At 33.2% G+C, this 19,863-nt stretch overlaps 2 protein-coding genes across 2 annotated transcripts; both read left to right on the forward strand.

Moving 5' to 3' along the window:
• Nucleotides 1–16: 16 nt before the first annotated feature.
• Nucleotides 17–9,238, forward strand: LOC130614851 (adenosylhomocysteinase-like). Its single transcript, XM_057436314.1, has 6 exons — nucleotides 17–179; nucleotides 6,586–7,005; nucleotides 7,097–7,417; nucleotides 7,643–7,845; nucleotides 7,978–8,172; nucleotides 8,840–9,238. Exons 1-6 carry the CDS (start codon nucleotides 134–136, stop codon nucleotides 8,969–8,971), a joined length of 1,317 nt encoding a protein of 438 aa, XP_057292297.1. The 5' UTR covers nucleotides 17–133; the 3' UTR covers nucleotides 8,972–9,238.
• A 153-nt stretch (nucleotides 9,239–9,391) lies between these two features.
• Nucleotides 9,392–19,587, forward strand: LOC130614854 (WD repeat-containing protein 88-like). The gene is made up of 12 exons (XM_057436316.1): nucleotides 9,392–9,633; nucleotides 9,754–9,864; nucleotides 10,858–10,943; nucleotides 11,111–11,174; nucleotides 11,263–11,401; nucleotides 11,532–11,673; nucleotides 16,551–16,664; nucleotides 17,261–17,331; nucleotides 17,548–17,630; nucleotides 18,345–18,413; nucleotides 18,673–18,765; nucleotides 19,034–19,587. The coding sequence occupies exons 1-12, from the start codon at nucleotides 9,592–9,594 to the stop codon at nucleotides 19,133–19,135; spliced, it is 1,116 nt and encodes a 371-aa protein (XP_057292299.1). The 5' UTR covers nucleotides 9,392–9,591; the 3' UTR covers nucleotides 19,136–19,587.
• Nucleotides 19,588–19,863: the final 276 nt, after the last annotated feature.

Genomic DNA, 19,863 nt, shown 5'->3' on the forward strand with positions numbered 1-19,863 from the left:
CTGTCAGACCGGTCTGTAATCAAAACAAATCCTGAAAAACTTCTTTGGTCATCCAGCTCTAAGGCAGCTTGGTTCCCGTTCAGTGTGTAAAATTTATTTTCTACCTTTGAATATAGCAGACATAGTTTTTATCATGGTTTCACCACCTGGACCTGACAAAAAGCCAGCGTATAAAGTCGGTAAGTCTATCTTTTTTTTGTAAAAATGCTAAACTCAAGAAGCGCGAATCTTTCCAATTGAAGATAGCCTTCCCAAGTGATTTGTTGTATTTTTCTCATTTTGTTATATGCTAGCTAGATAATTGTTGTCAAATAGATAACTTTCAATGTGTTGCAGTAGTGTTTACATTCTGAGACACCCTTTACACGCAAACCAGCAGGCAGCAAAATGCAGGCATTTCGAAATTTATTTCTAATTGTGGCTAGCTAGGCATTTAATTTGGTTACTAGTTTTTGTTTACTTTTTTTACCTTGGTTTGGCTTTGAAACTTGAAATCTCCTGTTTATTGACAGTTGATTTCTATTTTTTTTTTTTGCACATGCACATAATATCCAGTTAAAACATGAAAATTGAAAGTTTCTATTGAACACAAGATAAATGTTTGCCCATTAGAGAGTAACAATTGCAAATGTTTACAAACACAAAGTCAGTCAGACCTGAATCTGAAACACCTCCAATTAAAAAAGGTGAACGAAAGAAAGGGAGTGCTAATAAGCTGCAAAGGCCCGTATATATGCTGGCGAGTTCGGCTGACTTTTCAAATTAAATCGACAGTTGTCCACCAAAGCCGCCCACACTTTCCTGAACTCCCCCGGAACATTCCCGAAATGCAACACATACTGTAACATAAACATGGCGGACAACAGTTAAAGAATGCGTTTGAAGAGAAAGGAGTTAATAAAGTTTATATTCGATTATTTTTCAAGTAAATCTTATCAAAAATCATAAACTATAACATAGTTCATTTTAATTTTTATGCTTTTTAAATAATTCTTTGAGAGTCATCTGTAGTGAATCTTTTTTGGGGGGCATTGTTCGGGACTTTTCAGGTTTTACGAAGGATCTCGCTGGTACCTGGTCAAAGGGTAGGAATGATGATGCGATAAATTCCTCTGATGATTCCTTGTTGTCTCCGTTGCATCTTCTCTTCATTTTATTTTCTACTTGCGTGATGACTTTATGACTGTATCCATTTGCGATTAATGCATTTCTTACACGTCGAATTTCTATTTTCCTCTCCTGTTTGTCACTGACAACGCTGTTGGCACGATTCAGTAATGAAGATATGACACTTTCTTTGCAAGATTTCTGATGGTTTGATTGGAAGTTAAGGTACTGGTCAGTGTGTGTTGGTTTACCATACACTGAAACTGAAATGGAACCATTCTTGCGTTTGACCAAAGTGTCCAGGAAAGCGATACTTCCATCGTGTTCAAGCTCAACAGTGAATTTGATTTGTCGATGTAGGCCGTTGATGTGTTCATGGAACCCTTCTAGATGAGATCTTTTGATTATGGCGAATACGTCGTCAACAAATCTTTTCCAAACCTTTGGACGCCTGTCTGATGTGACTAATGCTGTTGTCTCGTGTGCTTGCATGTATATTTCTGCGACTACTGATGATGCAGGGCCTCCCATGGCAACTCCGTCTGTTTGAGTGTAGAAGTTCTTATTAAACAGATACCATGTTTTGGTTAGAACAAGTTCGACCAAACGCAGAAAGTCCGGTACTGGAATCTTTGTCTTTTCACCGAATGCAGCATCGTTTTCGAGGTCTTTAATGATGTTTAAGGTGTCTTTTATGGGAACATTTGTGTAGAGTGATGTGACATCAAATGATACCATGCATTCGTCGTCTGCTATCTTTATTTCTCTGATGTATTCCGAAAATTCTTTTGAATTTTTGCTGTGGTAACTTGCTGTGAATTTTTGGTAGTCCGTAAAATCGCAGTGGTGGTCCGTCACAAGGTTTCAGTCGGTAATACTGCTTATCGTCGATGTATTCTTTTCTCTTCAACTCCATTAAGATGTTCCTCGCTTCTCGTTTGATGACTTCTGTAGGATCTTTCTTGAGAAGTTTGTAAGGCCCGTTGTTGATGTGTTCGTTGCACTTGTTGATGTAGTCAAGTGTATTCATGATAACCGTTGTTCTCCCCTTGTCTGCCGGTAGGATTATGATATCTTTGTTTTGCTTTTCTGTAGCGCGAGGCTTACTTTAGCTCTTACTGTGTCTGCCTCTTCTTTTGGTAGATCTTTAATTGCCTCTTCCACTTTCGCAATTATTTCTTTCTTTGGAATTGAAGCTGGTGTCATGCAGAAATTCATTCCTTTTGATAGATTTTTGTTTTGTTAGTTTGTTTCTTCTGTCGTGAGTTGTCTATTGGAGAGATTGACAATCCATTTGCTCTTTTCTATACCCGTTCTTGTATCATCATTGAATCTGTCATTGATTTTGTTGAACTTTTTAAGGTGTCTGTCTTTAACCGATCTCATTTCTTTTTCATACACGCTATCATGAATACTCTTAACCTGTATATATTGGTCGGTGGATAGTCTTGATTTGATGGTGTTGTCAAGATCAAGTACTTGGCGATGTAAGGTGTTATGTGTTACGTGATTTAGGTGGATTCTTTCTTGCAACAACTGGCGGCTTGCGCGTTGTAAGATTTTCTTACTTTGAGTCTTTACTCTGCAGGTAAGTCGAAGATCTTTAGGTGTTATCTCGTTGTGAAGACAACGTAGAGAAAACCGAAGATGGTACCAGCGAGATCCTTCGTAGGGTTTTAAGGCAACACAGGATCAAATGCATTCTTACCTCTAAAGACACCATAAGAAGCACTTTGTCTAAACCAAAAGACAAAATAAACCTGGAAGAACAAAGCAATGTTGTTTACGAAATCCCGTGTAAAGATTGTGATGCAGTGTATATAGGCGAAACAAAATGAAAGTTTAAGCAACAAGTACAAGAACATATGCGCGCAGTGAGAAACGGAGATGTGAAGAAAAACGAAATTGCGGACCACAGCTGGAGAGCAGAAGTCATCAGTTTAATTGGGATGAGAAGAAAATCATTGACAGAGAATCCAGAACAACTGCCAGGAAGATTAAAGAAACCATCAACAGTGTAGAACGTAACAAACACATAAACAGCATCTCGTATCAACTTCCTGAGATTTGGTTACCAGCCCTACAGAAAAAGTAGCTACCTACATCCAGGTCCGAAAATGTTAATTACCGTAATTAACTGTAATTATCAGCTTGTTTCTGATTGGTTAATTTTTATGAATTTCGATCCTCTGCAATTATATAAATACATGCGCAACATCATTTTACTTTGCCCGTAATGGGAGAAGGATCTTCCGAAACGTTGCCTACTAAACTATCATGTTCAAGAAATGATAAACTTTCCACAGTAATATCATTTTAAGGTTTAATTGACAGGTATTTCACAACCTGGTGCCCAGGACGTAATTATTAATTCCTGTGAAATATATTAAAAAATGTTAAAATTAAAGTACAGATAATAATTTTCTTTTTTATCTTCGCTACCTTCAAGCAACAGGTTGCCACTAACAATATCAAAAATAAATATAAAATACAATTAATTAGACATGCGCAACTATCTCCTCCTTATTGCCGCCATTCATTTTATCATGCACACTGTGATTGCTGATATATAAATAGATAACAAAATTCTACAAACATTAGAAAAGAACGTTCCGTACATCGCTGTTACAGACAATCCGTGATAATTATTATGTTGTTTATTTTTATGCCAAAAAAACTTAAATATACATAAAAAAACAGATTTTACTTTAGGCTTATAGCCTGATAAAATGGTTTTTGTTTGTTTGTTTAATCGCAGGGAGCAAGAGTTTTTATTGGCTGAAACCAATGTCTACAGTACAGTCTGAATGTAATCTATCGCGTACACGCTAATGTCACACCATTGCGTGAAGGACGGCAGTCGTTTGTCTTTTGTTATAATTAAATCCCTTGAGCGTTTTGAGAGTTTATATTTGCGTGTTAAAAAACAATGCGCTTGCAAAGAAATATCGGAGCAATTATATTTTTTCTAATAGCGAGATGCATTGTGTAAATGTATTGATAAGCTATTCCCTTAAGTATTAGCGTGAAGTAATTAAATAATAAATATCTTTCGCAAAGTTTTATAATACATTGCGCGAGAATGTATTGTTGATTTAATTACTTAAAAAAAAATTCCAGCGCGTTTAATCTAAGAAACATACGAGAAGCATTGTTCACAACTATTAAATGCCGCTTTTCGTTTAAAACTTTTAAAATGCGATCTAAAAAAACATATCTATCGCCGCTTTTCGTTTTAAAACTGTTAAAATGCGATCTAAAAAAACCTTTCTATCGCAGCTTTTCGATTTTAAACTTTTAAAATGCGATCTAAAAAAACATTTCTATCACCACTATTCGTTTTTAAACTTTTAAAATGCGATCTAAAAAAATATTTCTATCGCCGCTTTTCGTTTTTAAACTTTTAAAATGCGATCTAAAAAACATTTCTATCGCCACTATTAGTTTTTAAACTTTTAAAAAGCGATCTAAAAAAATATTTCTATCGCCGCTTTTTGTTTTTAAACTTTTAAAATGCGATCTAAATAAAATATTGCTGTTCAATTTTAAAGTTTTAAAATGCGATCTAAAAAAATATTTCTATTGCCGCTTTTTGTTTTTAAACTTTTAAAATGCGATCTAAATAAAATATTGCTGTTCAATTTTAAAGTTTTAAAATGCGATCTAAAAAAATATTTCTATCGCCGCTTTTTGTTTTTAAACTTTTAAAATGCTATCTAAAAAAACCTTTCTATTGCTGCTATACGTTTTTAAACTTATAAAATGCGATCTAAAAAAACATTTCTATCGCCGCTATTAGTTTTTAAACTTTTAAAAAGCGACCTAAAAAATATTTCTATCGCCGCTTTTTGTTTTTAAACTTTTAAAAAGCGACCTAAAAAAATATTTCTATCGCCGCTTTTTGTTTTTAAACTTTTATAAAATGCGATTTAAAAAAACATTTTTATCGCCGCTGTTCAATTTTAAAGTATTAAAATGCGATTTAAAAAACCTTTCTATCGTCTCTTTTCGATTTTAAACTTTTAAAATGCGATCTAAAACACATTTCTATCGCCGCTATTCGTTTTAAAACTTTTAAAATGCGATCTAAAAAAACATTTCTATCGCCGCTTTTCGTTTATAAACTTTTAAAATGCTATCTAAAAAAAATGATTAATTACTGCAATTAAATTTTTCAAAAGAGTTCGCGCAAAATAGATTGCTAAAATTGATCTTGCAACCTATTGTGATTAAACAATTGATCGCGTGGGGTCATTGTTTATCAGCGAGGCAATTATTTTCTTAAAAAAACAAAAGCTATTGTTCTGTGTAACTATTCATACGAGTTTCGCGTCCGCTGTAGATTACATTCAGATTGTACTGTACAAATAAAAAGAAAAAGCGTTGTCTGATTTAGTACTGTCGGCATTAGCAGAAGATCGACTTGTCAAATTAATTTTGACTTATTGCCTGCTGTGTCGTTTGGGAAAGAGAACTTCTGGACTTCTTTTTAATACGATATACAATTTTTTCCATTATTATTACTAAACATATTTGATTTCTCTCTCCCCTTTTAAAAATATTTTTTAAACTTTATTGAACATGAACATGTTTTTCTTTGGTATTACATCACAAGAACATTCGTCCTAAAGCTCAATTAAGGCACAGGACACCTAACCTCTCCTATGTTCTGGTTATATTTAACTTGCATGGGTGCGCACTCTTCTCGTAGTATTCCCAGTGACGATGAGGGTCAGACTGAGTTGTGGATGGTTCCAAATGGTCTCCTGTCTTTCGTTCGAGTCTCAATGTAATGCATCAGCAAAGCATGACAATGTCAGCATGAAGGAAAGCGGCCGACTTTTTTTTCTTGGATATTCAACTTAATGATGTCCTGACCTTCAGTTCGTAAATAGCACATGTACAACTTACTTCCTAATCAGTTTATCTTAAAACATAGAGAGCTAGTTGGGACAGAACTATTAACTTAAGAAGTACACCATTGGAAAGATAAGTCAATAGGACTTGTATTTCATTTCTATTTGTCATCGTCTTAAGGCCATCAATACAAGGTTAATAAGGAAATTTTTTGTAAGCTGAAAACCCAAAAAATATTGTTTACGCAATGCCGACGTAAAACATTTAAAATGTATCTGACGTCAGCAATTTTAATGAAGGTGGGTATTTAATAGAAATATATTTGAACGCCGAAGAACAATTATGGGTTGGGTAAAGCTTGGGTAAGGGATTATTTTAAAATAGCTCAGTTCTGCTTGGCGTGTGTACGTAGAACAAGGTGTGTGATAAAGAGCACTCCCGAATTTCACATCGTGTGTGTGCAATCGCATGCCATTCATGACCAAGACTGCAAAGATGCCAAAACCGTTCGCAATGTCAAAATTATTGGGAAAAGTTATGAACCATTTATTTTACGTTAATCTGATCCCTGATATTAGTTATATACTTTGTTGTTTTGAATTTTTTTGCTTATTCCTTTAGCCGATTTATCAGCTGCCGACCTTGGAAGGCGTTATATTAGTTTGGCTGAAAATGAAATGCCTGGTTTGATGACAATGCGCACACGTTATGGACCAAGCAAGCCCCTAAAGGGAGCTCGCATTGCTGGTTGCTTGCATATGACAATACAAACAGCTGTTCTCATTGAGACACTTACTGAACTGGGAGCTGAGGTGCAGTGGTCTTCCTGTAATATTTTCTCCACTCAAGACCATGCTGCAGCTGCAATAGCAAAAACTGGTGTTCCAGTGTATGCTTGGAAAGGGGAAACTGATGAGGAATACTTGTGGTGTATTGAACAAACTTTGATTTTTCCTGATGGGCAACCTTTAAACATGATATTGGATGATGGTGGTGACCTGACGAATTTAGTTCATGACAAATATCCTGAATTAATGAGTGGTAAGTTTTTCTGTGGCTTACCCAAATGTTAATTGAACCTCCTATTCACAGCTTTAATATATTCAGGCACATTGCATATTTTTGTAATTAGGTGTAAAAGGTTTGTCTGAAGAAACTACTACTGGTGTGCATAATTTATACAAGATGTTCAAGAACAACACGTTAAAGTGCCCTGCAATTAACGTAAATGACTCTGTAACTAAGTCCAAGTTTGATAACTTGTATGGTTGTCGCGAATCTCTTGTTGATGGGATCAAACGCGCAACAGATGTGATGATTGCTGGCAAGATTTGTGTTGTGGCTGGGTATGGCGATGTTGGAAAAGGATGTGCTCAGGCATTAAGAGCATTTGGGGCTCGTGTTATTATTACAGAAATTGACCCTATTAATGCTTTACAAGCAGCAATGGCAGGTATGTTAAATGCTAAATAGGCTTTATGTCATGTCATGCAGTAACACTTGAACATGCTGTGTTAATTTGGACATCTACTTATTCTTATACAGGGAGCCTGGCTAATATCTATTCATACTGCCCTCTCCCAAAAATTTACCAAAAATCTCTGTTTCATTGTTGACTGAGAAAATAAGGTAACTAATTCAGTATACAAACCATTACTCTGCATTTCTTATCGTTTAGGTTACGAAGTGACAACCATTAATGAAGCATGCAGTAAAGCACGTATCTTTGTTACATCGACTGGATGTTCCGGCATCATCACTGGAGAACATTTTCAAAAAATGGCAGAGGATACAATTGTTTGCAACATTGGACATTTTGACTGTGAATTGGATGTCCAATGGCTGAATGACAACTGCAAAAAAGAGGTTGTAAAACCACAGGTACAAAATATATTTTTCAAATACTGGTTTTGTGTTTAGAGGCCTCTAAATTTCAGGAGTTTATAAAGAACAAGCTAATCAATGTTGTACTGGTTCAAGGAAGTGTCAAGTTTGATTTCTACATTTCATTAGGTTGATCGGTACACTCTTCCAAACGGCAATCACATCATTTTACTTGCTGAAGGTCGTCTTGTGAACTTGGGATGTGCTCATGGCCATCCAAGTTTTGTGATGAGTAATTCATTCACGAATCAAGTTCTTGCACAAATCGAATTGTGGCAGCGACATGACCAATACACACTTGGTGTCCATATGCTCCCAAAAAAGGTAAGTTTGCATAAATTTTTTATGATAAAAGATACCAACAAAAAATGTTGACAAAATATTGTAAAGTTTTTCTGCTAAAAATTATATATATATTACTGAACATTATATTAGTATAGGTTTACGTACATTAATCGCTATTTTTGGACAAATCTTCAAACGCAGACAAAACACAACGGCAATATAATATAAAAATAAAACAAATGAACAACAGCAAACAAACAAGTATACTAGCATTGATAATAAAGATGGAATTTTTTGGCTTAACAGGAAACTAGGAAGAAATAGAATGAATATAAATATAGAAAGTGCCCTTTAGAATGTTCATTTCTCTTTCCTTATTGCTAAATAAAACAATTACGCCAAATATTTCTGTGTGAAAAAGTTTCAATTAATCCTAAATTTTATCGTATGTTGAAACTTTGTAGGATTAATGTACTTTTTTATATAACAGCCCGAGATATCAATACTTGTTGTAACAGCACACCAGAACTTAGAATTTATTATTTTGTGTAAAACTGGTGTTATTGGTCAAATCAATTACAGTTTTTTTAACTCTATTTCCCAGAAAACTACAAATGGTTGTGATTAGTACTGCATTAAACTTTTCTATGTTTTGGATGAACTTAGATTTATTTTTTTTAATGATTTTGCTGATTTCTGTTTTCAGCTCGATGAGGAAGTTGCTCGTCTCCACTTGGAACACTTAAGTGTCAAGCTTACAGAGTTAACTGATGAACAAGCAGAGTATTTGAATCTACCCAAGGGTGGACCATACAAACCAGAACATTACCGATATTAACTTGCTCTATGTGTAGTTAGGATTTTTTTTATACCCAATTAGAAATTGATTCTGAAAAGTGTAGTCATGTAGCACAACCTTAACTCGTTTACATGTGATTTTGGTTTCGTACTGAAAGTTATTTTAGTAATATTACAAGTTTTGCAGACAAACTTTTCTATTTTAATTTTACCAATATGATAAATCTGTGACTGTTCAGTTTTATAATTATTTTCTTCAATACTGCAGTATTTTATTTTGTAATAATACAAGTTGATGCAACTAAAAGGGTGTTTTCTAACCATTCCCTGTCATCTGATAATTTGTTAATGATGATCATCATTTTTCAACCTCTTTCAGTTTTATGAATGTTAGGACTTCTCTCACAAATGTTGCTCCTTTGTACAGTGATGCATTGACATAACTTTTGTTTGTTTCGTTTGGTTTTTGGAATAATTTTATAATAAGAAAATTAATACACCCAAATTTGTGTAAATTTTTGGGGTTGGCGAAAAATATTCAAAAATAAGGATCATTAAAAATAGAGATTTACAATTTGGTATAAATAAAGAAATACTGAATATACTTTTCTCAATATTTTCTATCGAAATATTAATATATTTTCAATTGAAAGATGTAACATGGAGAAGTATAATGATTGGGAGAATGAAAAACTTGCAAAGGTGAGGGTTATTGTATTTACGTTGCAAGTTCTCTATGAAGTATATTTCAAATACTTATAGAAATAGAAAAAGTTGTAGAAGTTTTAGTTTTAAGAAGTTCCGGATTTATTCATGCTTTAGGTTAAAATAAAAGTCTTGCGAGGCCATAATGGTGGTGTTAACACTTGTTGTTTTTTAAACGGTGAAAATTTAGTTGTCAGTGGTGGTGAGGATAAAACTGTTAGAATATGGGTGAGTACTTGTACCTATTTCATTTATATTTCAATATGTGATTTCCTTTTTTGATATGCGATTAGCAGCCAGCTCATATTAACCACTGAATCTATTATTTTTTTTCTTTGTAAGACTGAAATTGTTCCATAAACCAAGCAATTTGATAACTTCAATCCTCCCACCCATTCAATGGACATTTTTCTGTGTATGTAAACCTTTTATTCTTGGAAATAATCTTTTCTCTGTATTTTAGTTAATGCCTAGTGAAAAAATCCACAGGTTTAGCCTATTTTAGCATATTTAATGCCGCATTTTGGCATTTCACTTCTTGCAGGCATTGCAATGTAAACTCTACCGAGAATCACTTTGGTACTTGTTAAACGCTTTTAAAACACAATGCTTATAAACGCCAGGTTTTAAAATCAAAATGTTTTGATATTAAAACGCTTGCAAACTCTCACTTCAAAGAATCACGAAAAAGAGTAAAGGAGTATGAAGAGGTAAAGGAGTATAAAGAGCGAGATGTTGGGGACAACACTTTAAATAAAATACTTTCACACCTTGATTGACCAGAAAAGAAATAAACCATGTGTACTTATTTGTCACCCCTAATACATTTTTTTCTCTTTTCCTTTTTTCATCTTTGTCTCCTCAACAACATTACTGCTAAAGTATTCCACAGCTTAATTAGATGATGACAACTTAATTTCATGAAGCCTTGAAATAAACGCTAATAAAAGCTATTTAAACCACCAGTGAGAATCTTTCTTTAAATAATATCAATTAGCAGGTAAACTGTATTTCAATTGGTTGAGCTGTCTAATTTTGTGCCCCAGGTTTTCACAGGGCTTTAGAAAGATTTTTTTAATACTGTTTAAGAAATTAAGATGTCATCATAATCTTTACCATTTCGGCTGAACGTTTAACTTTTTTAACTAGTATGGGTTAGATGGAATAATTAATGCCTATTTGGGTAAACAAGATTAGTTTTAAAGGTGTTTCTTTTTCCAGGACAGCATTGACCCGCTTCACAAGCTGACATTAACAGGACACAATGATGAAATAACATGTTGTAGATCATCTCCAGATGGAAGAAAGTATGTGTTCATGATTTTTTAGCTAAAAAAAATTAAAGTTAAACTCACCAAGAAAATGTTTTTTATCTGATGTGGACCTGTATAATAGGTTGTATCTTGTTTTATTTGTTTTCATGTTGTCTGGATTATTCAGTATCACTCATGTTTACTTCTTAACTCTCGTTCAGAATAGCATCAACAAGTTTAGATAAATATTTGATGGTGTGGGATTCCACAACAGGACAGCCGTTGGTATGAAGTTCATCTTTAAATTAAGTTATTGCAAATGTTTTTCCTGTATGGGAAAAAGCTTTATAATTTTTTCTGTTTACTTTACTAGTTAAAGTCACAGCACGATGGTATGGTTATGTCATGCGATGTGTCGTTTGATGGAAAGTACATATTGTCTTGTTCAGACCTCAACAATGCAGTTTTAATATGGGATGTGAGGCAGAAGAAGTGTATTAAAACTTTAAATTGTAAGATCTGCTTTTTTAATTGTTATTTTTTAGTGTTTAAATATCCTTTAGTTATTTATTATCTTGGTGTTTTTTTCTTTCTCTCTTATTTTTGATTGATTATGAATATCACATTGATTTACCTGTTTAGATCACACCAGCACAGTGCTGTCTTGTCGTTTTGCTCGTGGCTCACATCGTTTCTGCTCCACATCGATGGATTTAACCACTTACGTTTGCCATTTGTGGGATTACTGCGACCAATTGGATCCACATTTTTTGTTAAAACTTAAGTAAGTTATATTTCTGCTTAAATTTCAACAGTACAGCTATGACTTTTCAAAAAGGTATAGATAATGTTTGTTATATCTTATATATTAATTCCCTTGCATGAGTAAAATTGTGAGTCCACGACATGCAACTCACGGGTCACTTTCTTATGAAGTGGCCGTACGCTAAAACTTACTAAAAGAATAAGTAAGCCTCTAAATGAGGACACAGGTTCCATTTGTCATTTATGCTACGGTTGAAATGATTTAATTTTACCCCTGGTTTACCATGTGCGTGCCGTATCTCATGGAAACAAGTTGTTTATCAACTGAAAAAAGAAAACCAAAGCGAAGAAGGTTGTCTGTTTTTCAAGTTTATCCTGAGAAAGTTACTTCAAACAAAGCATGCCAATGTTTACTCATCATGAGGTTAGCTTAAAACTTATATTTTTCTACATTTTACATTTTTGTGTTCTGGGATCGAGGTTGTATCGCATTCGAATATGAATCTAAAATGTAAAAAACACACTTTTGTTGTCAAACGAAATTTTTTAAAACAAAGAAAAATTCTGATAATATAACATCGCAAAAAGAATTGATTGGAAATGCATCAGACAATTGTAGCTATACATTTTCAATTTGTTCTTTTTGGGATGAAGCGAAATTTAGTAATCGAAGTAAAAAACTGATTAGACTTTTTTTCAGCGTAGCTAGCTTGCGACCTACTGAGAAAGCGAAAAAAAAGCAGGTTTGTTTTCTAAACTATTTGATAGAGAATTGAATTTGGCTGTGTAACGATTTTGTTCTTTGAGAGCTAAATTTTTCCTTACATATTAAGTTTGTTTTTTGTGTCTTGAGCCGTAAAATATTTTCTCTAAGCACTTATTTTGTAAGAATATACTCTATAAAATGGGTCAGAAGTTTAGAATATCCTAAGTATATGTCTAAGCTGGATTGTTTGTTTTAAATATAAACACTTGCATAACACACAAAATTAATTATAAGTTTACTTTTTTTATCTTATATATTAATTCCCTTGCGTGAGTAAAACTGTGAGTCCACGACACGGAAATCACGGGTCACTTTCTTATGACGTGGCTGTACGCTAAAATTTAACTAAAAAGATTAGGGATGTACTTCATAGAAATCGCACATAAGGTGTAAATATATAACCCGCTGCTAATAACGATATAAATATATATACCCTTATGCCAAAAAACTCTATGTTAGCATATATATATAGGTATCGCTACATATGAAACGGTATTAGATATTCACAAAGCATACGGACTGTTAAATGAAGTTCCTAGCATAAAACGGTTCTTTTTGAGTATTCTCTACTCTTTCATTCAAAATAAATCTTTAAAAAAACATTTGAAGAAGAGCATGGTTTTATAAATTAATCATAGCAAGGTTCTGTAAGGTTTTTTCATGTTTTATTTTCACTTTTGATTATATTATTGTTGCCAGACATGTTTTATAGCTAGCATCATAAAAAGCCAACCACCACCAACAACTAGCTAGCTAGCTAGGAATATATATATATATATGTAGCCATGTTCTTTATACCTAGCTAAGTCTCCAGTTTATATTTAAGTGACTAGCTATTAGCTGCTGTAGCTAGCTAATGCTAGCTTTAAACTAAAGATTCCCAGTATATATATTCCCACAAAACACATCAAACATATTAACATATTAACCCTGAAAATTTAAAACATTTTCCTGGTTTTTTTTTGGTTTGTGAAGTTCTTTTGTGGCGCCGTAGATTAGTGGTTATAGCACTCGTACTCTGTGCTGGAGACCGGGTTTCGATTCTTCTTGACGGCGATTCAACATGGGTGAGTGAATGTTACCATAGCCCTGGGTTAACCCAAGCCATGTGAGGGAAATTGGGAAGATGGCACACTGTGTGGGCCGTTGGATGTTGCTGGGAGTTGTCTAGTAGAGCGCGGGCTCTAATTGGGTCTGCGTAGCTCAAAATGAGCATTAAATACTCTAGGACTCTCCATCTACGCCATGGCCCCTCCTGGAAATAATAGACAGGGTATATCCCTCGATATTTGTGAGGCTAGCCATGTAAAATATGCACATCTATCTATCTATCTATCTTTTCCTCCAAATATTCTAAAAATAAAGTTCAGAAATTACTTATTTTTAAAATGTAAATTTAATTTGTTTCAAATTGTGGGCAAAAACCTTAATCAGCATGCTAAAAGAACTGACTTTTCTTAATTTAGAATTACTAAACACAACCATTTTCTTACATTTAGTGTAAACTTTTGTGCGTATGGCTTATATTTAATACACCAAAAGAGCTACTTTGTTGATTTCAATTTTATACTCTTTGTAAGCTACTTTTTTCTTCTTTTTGACATTTCTGTTTTACCACTCAATTTTTACATTTTATAAGTTATTTGGAACAGAATGGTATGAAATAGACCAAAATACCCGATCTTAGTTGTTTTTAATTTACAGGCTGTGTCTGTGAAACTTTAAGGGGAACATTTGGTGGAAGACAATGGCATGACATATACTGATAGAACTGATTTTTGTTGTGTTAGATGTTATATCTGAACCTTTTTGACATTTTATGTTAATTTTGCGAGGAAGGACCATATATATATACACAGAAGAAGAATTCAATTTTACACCTTGCAAGCTTTGTTTTTCTATATTTTGTATAAATTCTTACTGGGGAGGACTCCATGCAATATATCGAAATAACTGATCCTTCTCGATTTAAATTTGATGTGTTCTAATTCGTATATAGTTTTGGAAATTTTGTGTAAGATTTAATGGGTAAGGGCTAGATGCAATATGTCAAAAAAACCTTTTTTGTTGAATCAGAAGCACTCCCTACAACCATTCTTTTTTTTACAGTTTGTGAAGCTTTTGTGAGGAAAGAGTGTATGCAATATTATCGAAATAACTGATTTTTGTTGCAAACTGTTTTTCTTTGGCATTTTGGATTAAAATATTGTTTTAGAGGGCATATGCAGTAGATATATGTACTGAAATAGTTAAATTTTGCAAACTTTGATTTTGTCGTTACCTCTCATTTTTTACATTTTGATTAAACTTTTGTGGGAGACCGTCGGTATGCGAAGGACCAAAATAAGAGATTTTAGTATTATTTAGAATTTGTATTTTGTGTTGCAAAATTGGTGCAAAAATTGACATAAAATGAACTTATATACAGATTGATTGCTGTTGTTTAACATGACTCGTTATGACTTATATATATATTTTATGAAAATTTGTGATAGAATACTATGTGAGATTTGAAATTTTGTTTACTTTATTGATGGTAAAACAGCATGCAAATTGCTAAAAGGACTTTATTAATTTTAGATTTAAACACCATTATTTTGTTGGCATTTTGTCTAAAGTTTCGTGAGGAAGGACTGTATGCAATATATCAAATAATGTTTTATTGCATTATAATTTGTCCTTGCAAATCCCTTTTTTTACACCTTAGATAAAAAATTCTGTCAGAGGCACAATTTATTGTTTATTTTTTACATTGTGTGTCAACCTTTGGCAGGGTTTGCAATAAACTAACTGATTTTAACATATACAATGAGAGAGATTTGTGTTTGACATTGATCAGCTTTTTTGTATATATGTGGCGTTTTGAGTGATTTAAATTTTATGGGTGAGATGTATGTTGAAATGCTTTTGAAAACTTCTTTCCGAATAATTTTCGCATTTGTCAGATGGTCAGAGCAGTAATTTTAGTTGATTTAGATTTTAAATGTCACATATATACTGCAGTTGTTGGACACCTTTAATTTTTTTTGACATTTATATAATAATGCAGATGTAAGATGCGCACTGCTGTATTGTTTGTTTTTTGATGGACATATATCTACTACACAAATTAAATGAGAATACAGTGGATTCTTCCACGGGAAACAGCTAGTTGTATATTAAACGAACTGAACTTTTTTGTGTCCAGGCAATAGGCTGTTACATGTAATAAAATTGTTATTAGCTAGCTATAGTAACTTATAGCATGCTTTATTTTATTAAGGCATTATATATTTTCAGGCCATAGTCATGCTAAGAACATATGAGAATAAGGAGGATAGCATTTGTCAAAAAATTTAAAAACATCAAGGCTGAAACTAAAACCCACTATTCTTATAAAAACAGCGTGTATATCCCAGAGAAGAACATAAACTGTAAAAAGTAATTTTTGCGTTGTTAACACTACAGACTGTGTGATTCAGTGTTTATGTCGTTATAAAAATCCGAAACCTAAATCCTAAACTTAAATCAATGTTTACATCTGTACGTTACAATCGTTTGAAATATATTCGATTCTTAAATTCGAAAACGCTGCATTGTTATCTTTGATTTTATGCGTGATTTTTTTATTATAAAGTTTAGTCTGTAAGGCAAACTGTTCTTTTAATATTTTCGATTGAAATATTTCGGTAGATATACAATATATCAAATGATTTAAGTTTTTATTTTTCTGTATGTGTTGTCAACTATTAATTTTTTATATTTTGAGTATAACTTTGTAAGGGTTGCCGTATCCAATAGACCAAATAGCTGATTTTGTGTGACTTCACGAAAAATGTTGGATTTTTTTTTAATGTTTAGTATCCTTTTTTCCCTGGTGTACTTCTGGAATGACAAAGCAAGTATATAGTTTTAGCGTATTTCGGTTTGTACGTAACGGTTATTAGACACCTTTCATTTTGTGGACATTAATAATAATGCAGATTGTAAGATTTGCACTGCTGTATTGTGTTTTTTGTTTTTTTGGTGGACGTATATCTGTTACGTGAATTAACAGTGGATTCTTCCACGGGAAACAGCTAGTTAAATATTAGTATCATTAAATGTTAAGTTTATATGGACTAAGTTGTAAATAAACAGACTTTTTATAGGGGTCACATCAATATGATTGCTTCATGTGATTTCTCTGCTGATGAACGAAGACTTTGCACAGGATCATGGGATAAAACTGTAAACATATGGGATGTCAATGCTGGTACATATAGGTACATACTTTTGTAATTTATAAAACAACGAAAACGGTTGCTAGCTTAAGTTTTTAACAAAGAACTTTAGTTAATTGCATTCTAAAATATTTTATCTTTCTAAAAATTATGCAGTTTTAATTGAATTCAAAATAGGAAAGAACAGTTTGGGTGGCCTTACTGTTACAATCAAAACCCTAATTCAACTAAGGTAGCATTATATGTGAAATTTTAACATTTTCTCCATTTTCCTTAAATTGTTTTTTTTTTAATATTTTATCTTTTGAAGAATTATTCAGTTTAAATAAAGTTAGCATTATTAGTAAATTCTCAACTGAATTAAATATAGGAGAGTACAGTGTAGAAAGTATGCTGGGTTTTATTGTTACAATTAAAACCTTAATTCATGACTCGCTCTAACCCAGTCTCGTTACAGCAGCATTATCTGTGAAAACGTCATTTTTGATTCTCGAATGTCTTCCGTTTGTTAGTAAATTGACGAGTTTCCTAAAAAAGCGGTTTTACATTATCGAAACTTTAGTAAAATAAAGATTGTCTTCGTGTTGCTTATTGACTTCCGTAATATTACAAGCTGTAAAATTGTAAAAAATAATTAGGAAAGAAGGCCCGTTGACTCTAAAAGATGGTCATGATGGATGTGTGAGTGCTTGCCGATTTTTCAAAGATGGTAAAACTTTTTTATCTACTTTACTTCCTGTATGTGCTTTTTTAGTTCTCGAATAACATTCTTGAAGCACACCTATATTTTGTAATCGTGGAGGAAATTTTTTTATGGAAGTGATTGATTTTCTTCTGTAAATATTTATGTTCATATTTTAAAAATAATATCGCATCCACAGCTGAAACTGTGCTCTCTAAAACAAGAAGCGTTTTCGTGTTCCAGGTTCTTCCATGATTTCGGCGTCATATGACGAGACTTTAGTCGTGTGGGATGTTGAAAACGCATGCAAGAAATTTTCTTTGGAGGTAAAGACTTATGGAAACTTCGTCCATGCGGTTCTTTGTAAAAGAAAATATTGATAACAAACTTATTGAGACAATCGAAAGGGATTTAACTTTTGCGTGAATTAGCTTTTGCGAATTTCGCGATTTTTTGTCAATAATCCTTTTCTGAATTAGTTTTCCTTGATGTACCGCTGCTATTTCTCGACTTTTTCAAATAAAACGGATGTGATCTTTGAAATCCTAAATTTCGACTCAAATTATCAAATCTTATAATTATACAGCAAACAAACAACCTGTTACAACAGTTTTTTAATTTTAACTTCTGCTTGAAACAGAAGCTTATTAGTACCAGTAAAAAATTGCTTGAAACAGAAGCTTATTAGTACAAGTAAAAAATTGCTTGAAACAGAAGCTTATTAGTACCAGTAAAAGACCGTAATATTAACACCATCAAAACAGCATCTTCACATGTTGGATTAAGTTAAAAATTTATACACACTTATTCAAGGATGCTGAATTCAGGAAAGTGTATTCGTGAAAGTCAAATACCCAAAATTCAGGGACTAGCCAGATTTCTTATCTCAGAAAAAAAACTGTCTACGTCATACACCAGCGGAAAGGTTTTGATTCTCTAGAGTTTAAAAAAGTTGACGTCATGAGGACATGTTCTTAAAGATGTTTTATAAATTTTGTGTTCTTTTTCTTAAACTTGTATGCTTCTTTGTTTTTCACTAGTCGCACACTGGTTGGGTTACTGATTGTGATTTATCTGACGATGAAAAGAGTGTAATTTCTTCATCAAAGGTGAGAGTAGCATATTTTCAGCGTCTTTAGGTTTTGGCACCAAAAGCCTTGTAAACCAAGCTGTGTTTTATATAACGGGCGAATAAAATAAATCCCTGCGACACCAGGCTTTCAAACTATATTCTCGGCCATCTGACTGCGCAGAAAATTATTGTGAGTTGACATTTAGTTACGCGGATGTACCATCACTTCCATTTACTTTGTTTTTCTGCAGACGGTTACCATTTTTAATTAAAAGTCTTTGTCTGTGTATTTTTAGGACGGAACTCTTCGATTTTGGGACATAGAGAACAGTGACGAAATTCCGGTTATTTTGCAGAACAAGAAAAACATTGGATTGCGACTACTACAGGTTTGTAAATTATCGTAAAACTGATGTGCGTGTATGTCTTTATCGTAAGTAAGCAGAACATTCGGCTATACTCAGAGATGGTTAATGCAAGATTTAATTTTTGCGGGGAAAATTTTTGCATAAAAAAAGTCTAGCAAAATGAGAAAAATTCTTATTTCTTTATACCTCTGAAATTATTCAAAAATTGTACATTTGCAAAAAATACACCGTAAAATGTTTGTTTTGAATTTGCAAAAATAAAATTAATTCTTGTTTGCTTCCACCTTAGTGTCAAGGTTGTACCAAACAGTTCTCGATTGCCCAAGCGCAAGATGCGTTATCAATAAAATATTGTGTATTTTGCAGACTGGAACGACAAAGTGCACTGTGACGACATTTTGCCGTCGCGTTTTGTGAGTTTAAGTTGATGACACATTCTTTTAAAATATGCAACGGACGAATTAGGATACTGGTGCTGCGTTAGTAATTTATCAAAAAAATGAACGAATGTGAGCTAAACCTTTTTTATAAAAACAAAAGATGTACTGGAATTGCGCGCTTGTTTTTATCTACTGAAGAAATAATAAGCGTAAATTAACAACTTTGGTGTGTGTTTTACTCAGAGGAAAAGGATCTTCGTTAATTGTTAAATTTCTTTTCAATTTTTGAGTTTAGGTTCTTGATTCAGTGTATTTGACGCTGCTGTTTTAACCGATATGCTTCGTGTCGGTATTTTTTCACGTTCCCAAATGTAATTGTTAGATGTAATATATATATAATTTATGAAGTACATGTACATATCTATAATTTCTTTTTAAACCCTAAAAGTAACGTCCACTTGTAGTTTTTTCATTCTGTTGAATATTTTGATTTAAGTCGTTCCATTAAATTTACCACTTCAGCGAAAAAATGTACTTCCTAGCGGGCGTTCTACTTATCCCGGGGTCTCACTTTGCAAAGTTTTTTGCTTGAAAGGGTTACGATGTTCAAGGGATGGAGAAAAAGCGTACTATATCGCGGGCGTCCTACTTACCCGGGATCCCACTTCACGAAAGCATACTGTATGTAGCCAAGCTGTATCCTCGTCCCCAGTGTTTGTTGCCTAATGTCGAAGCCGCT

Source organism: Hydractinia symbiolongicarpus, chromosome 11 (assembly GCF_029227915.1).
Source record: "Hydractinia symbiolongicarpus strain clone_291-10 chromosome 11, HSymV2.1, whole genome shotgun sequence".
Lineage (NCBI taxonomy): Eukaryota > Metazoa > Cnidaria > Hydrozoa > Anthoathecata > Hydractiniidae > Hydractinia > Hydractinia symbiolongicarpus.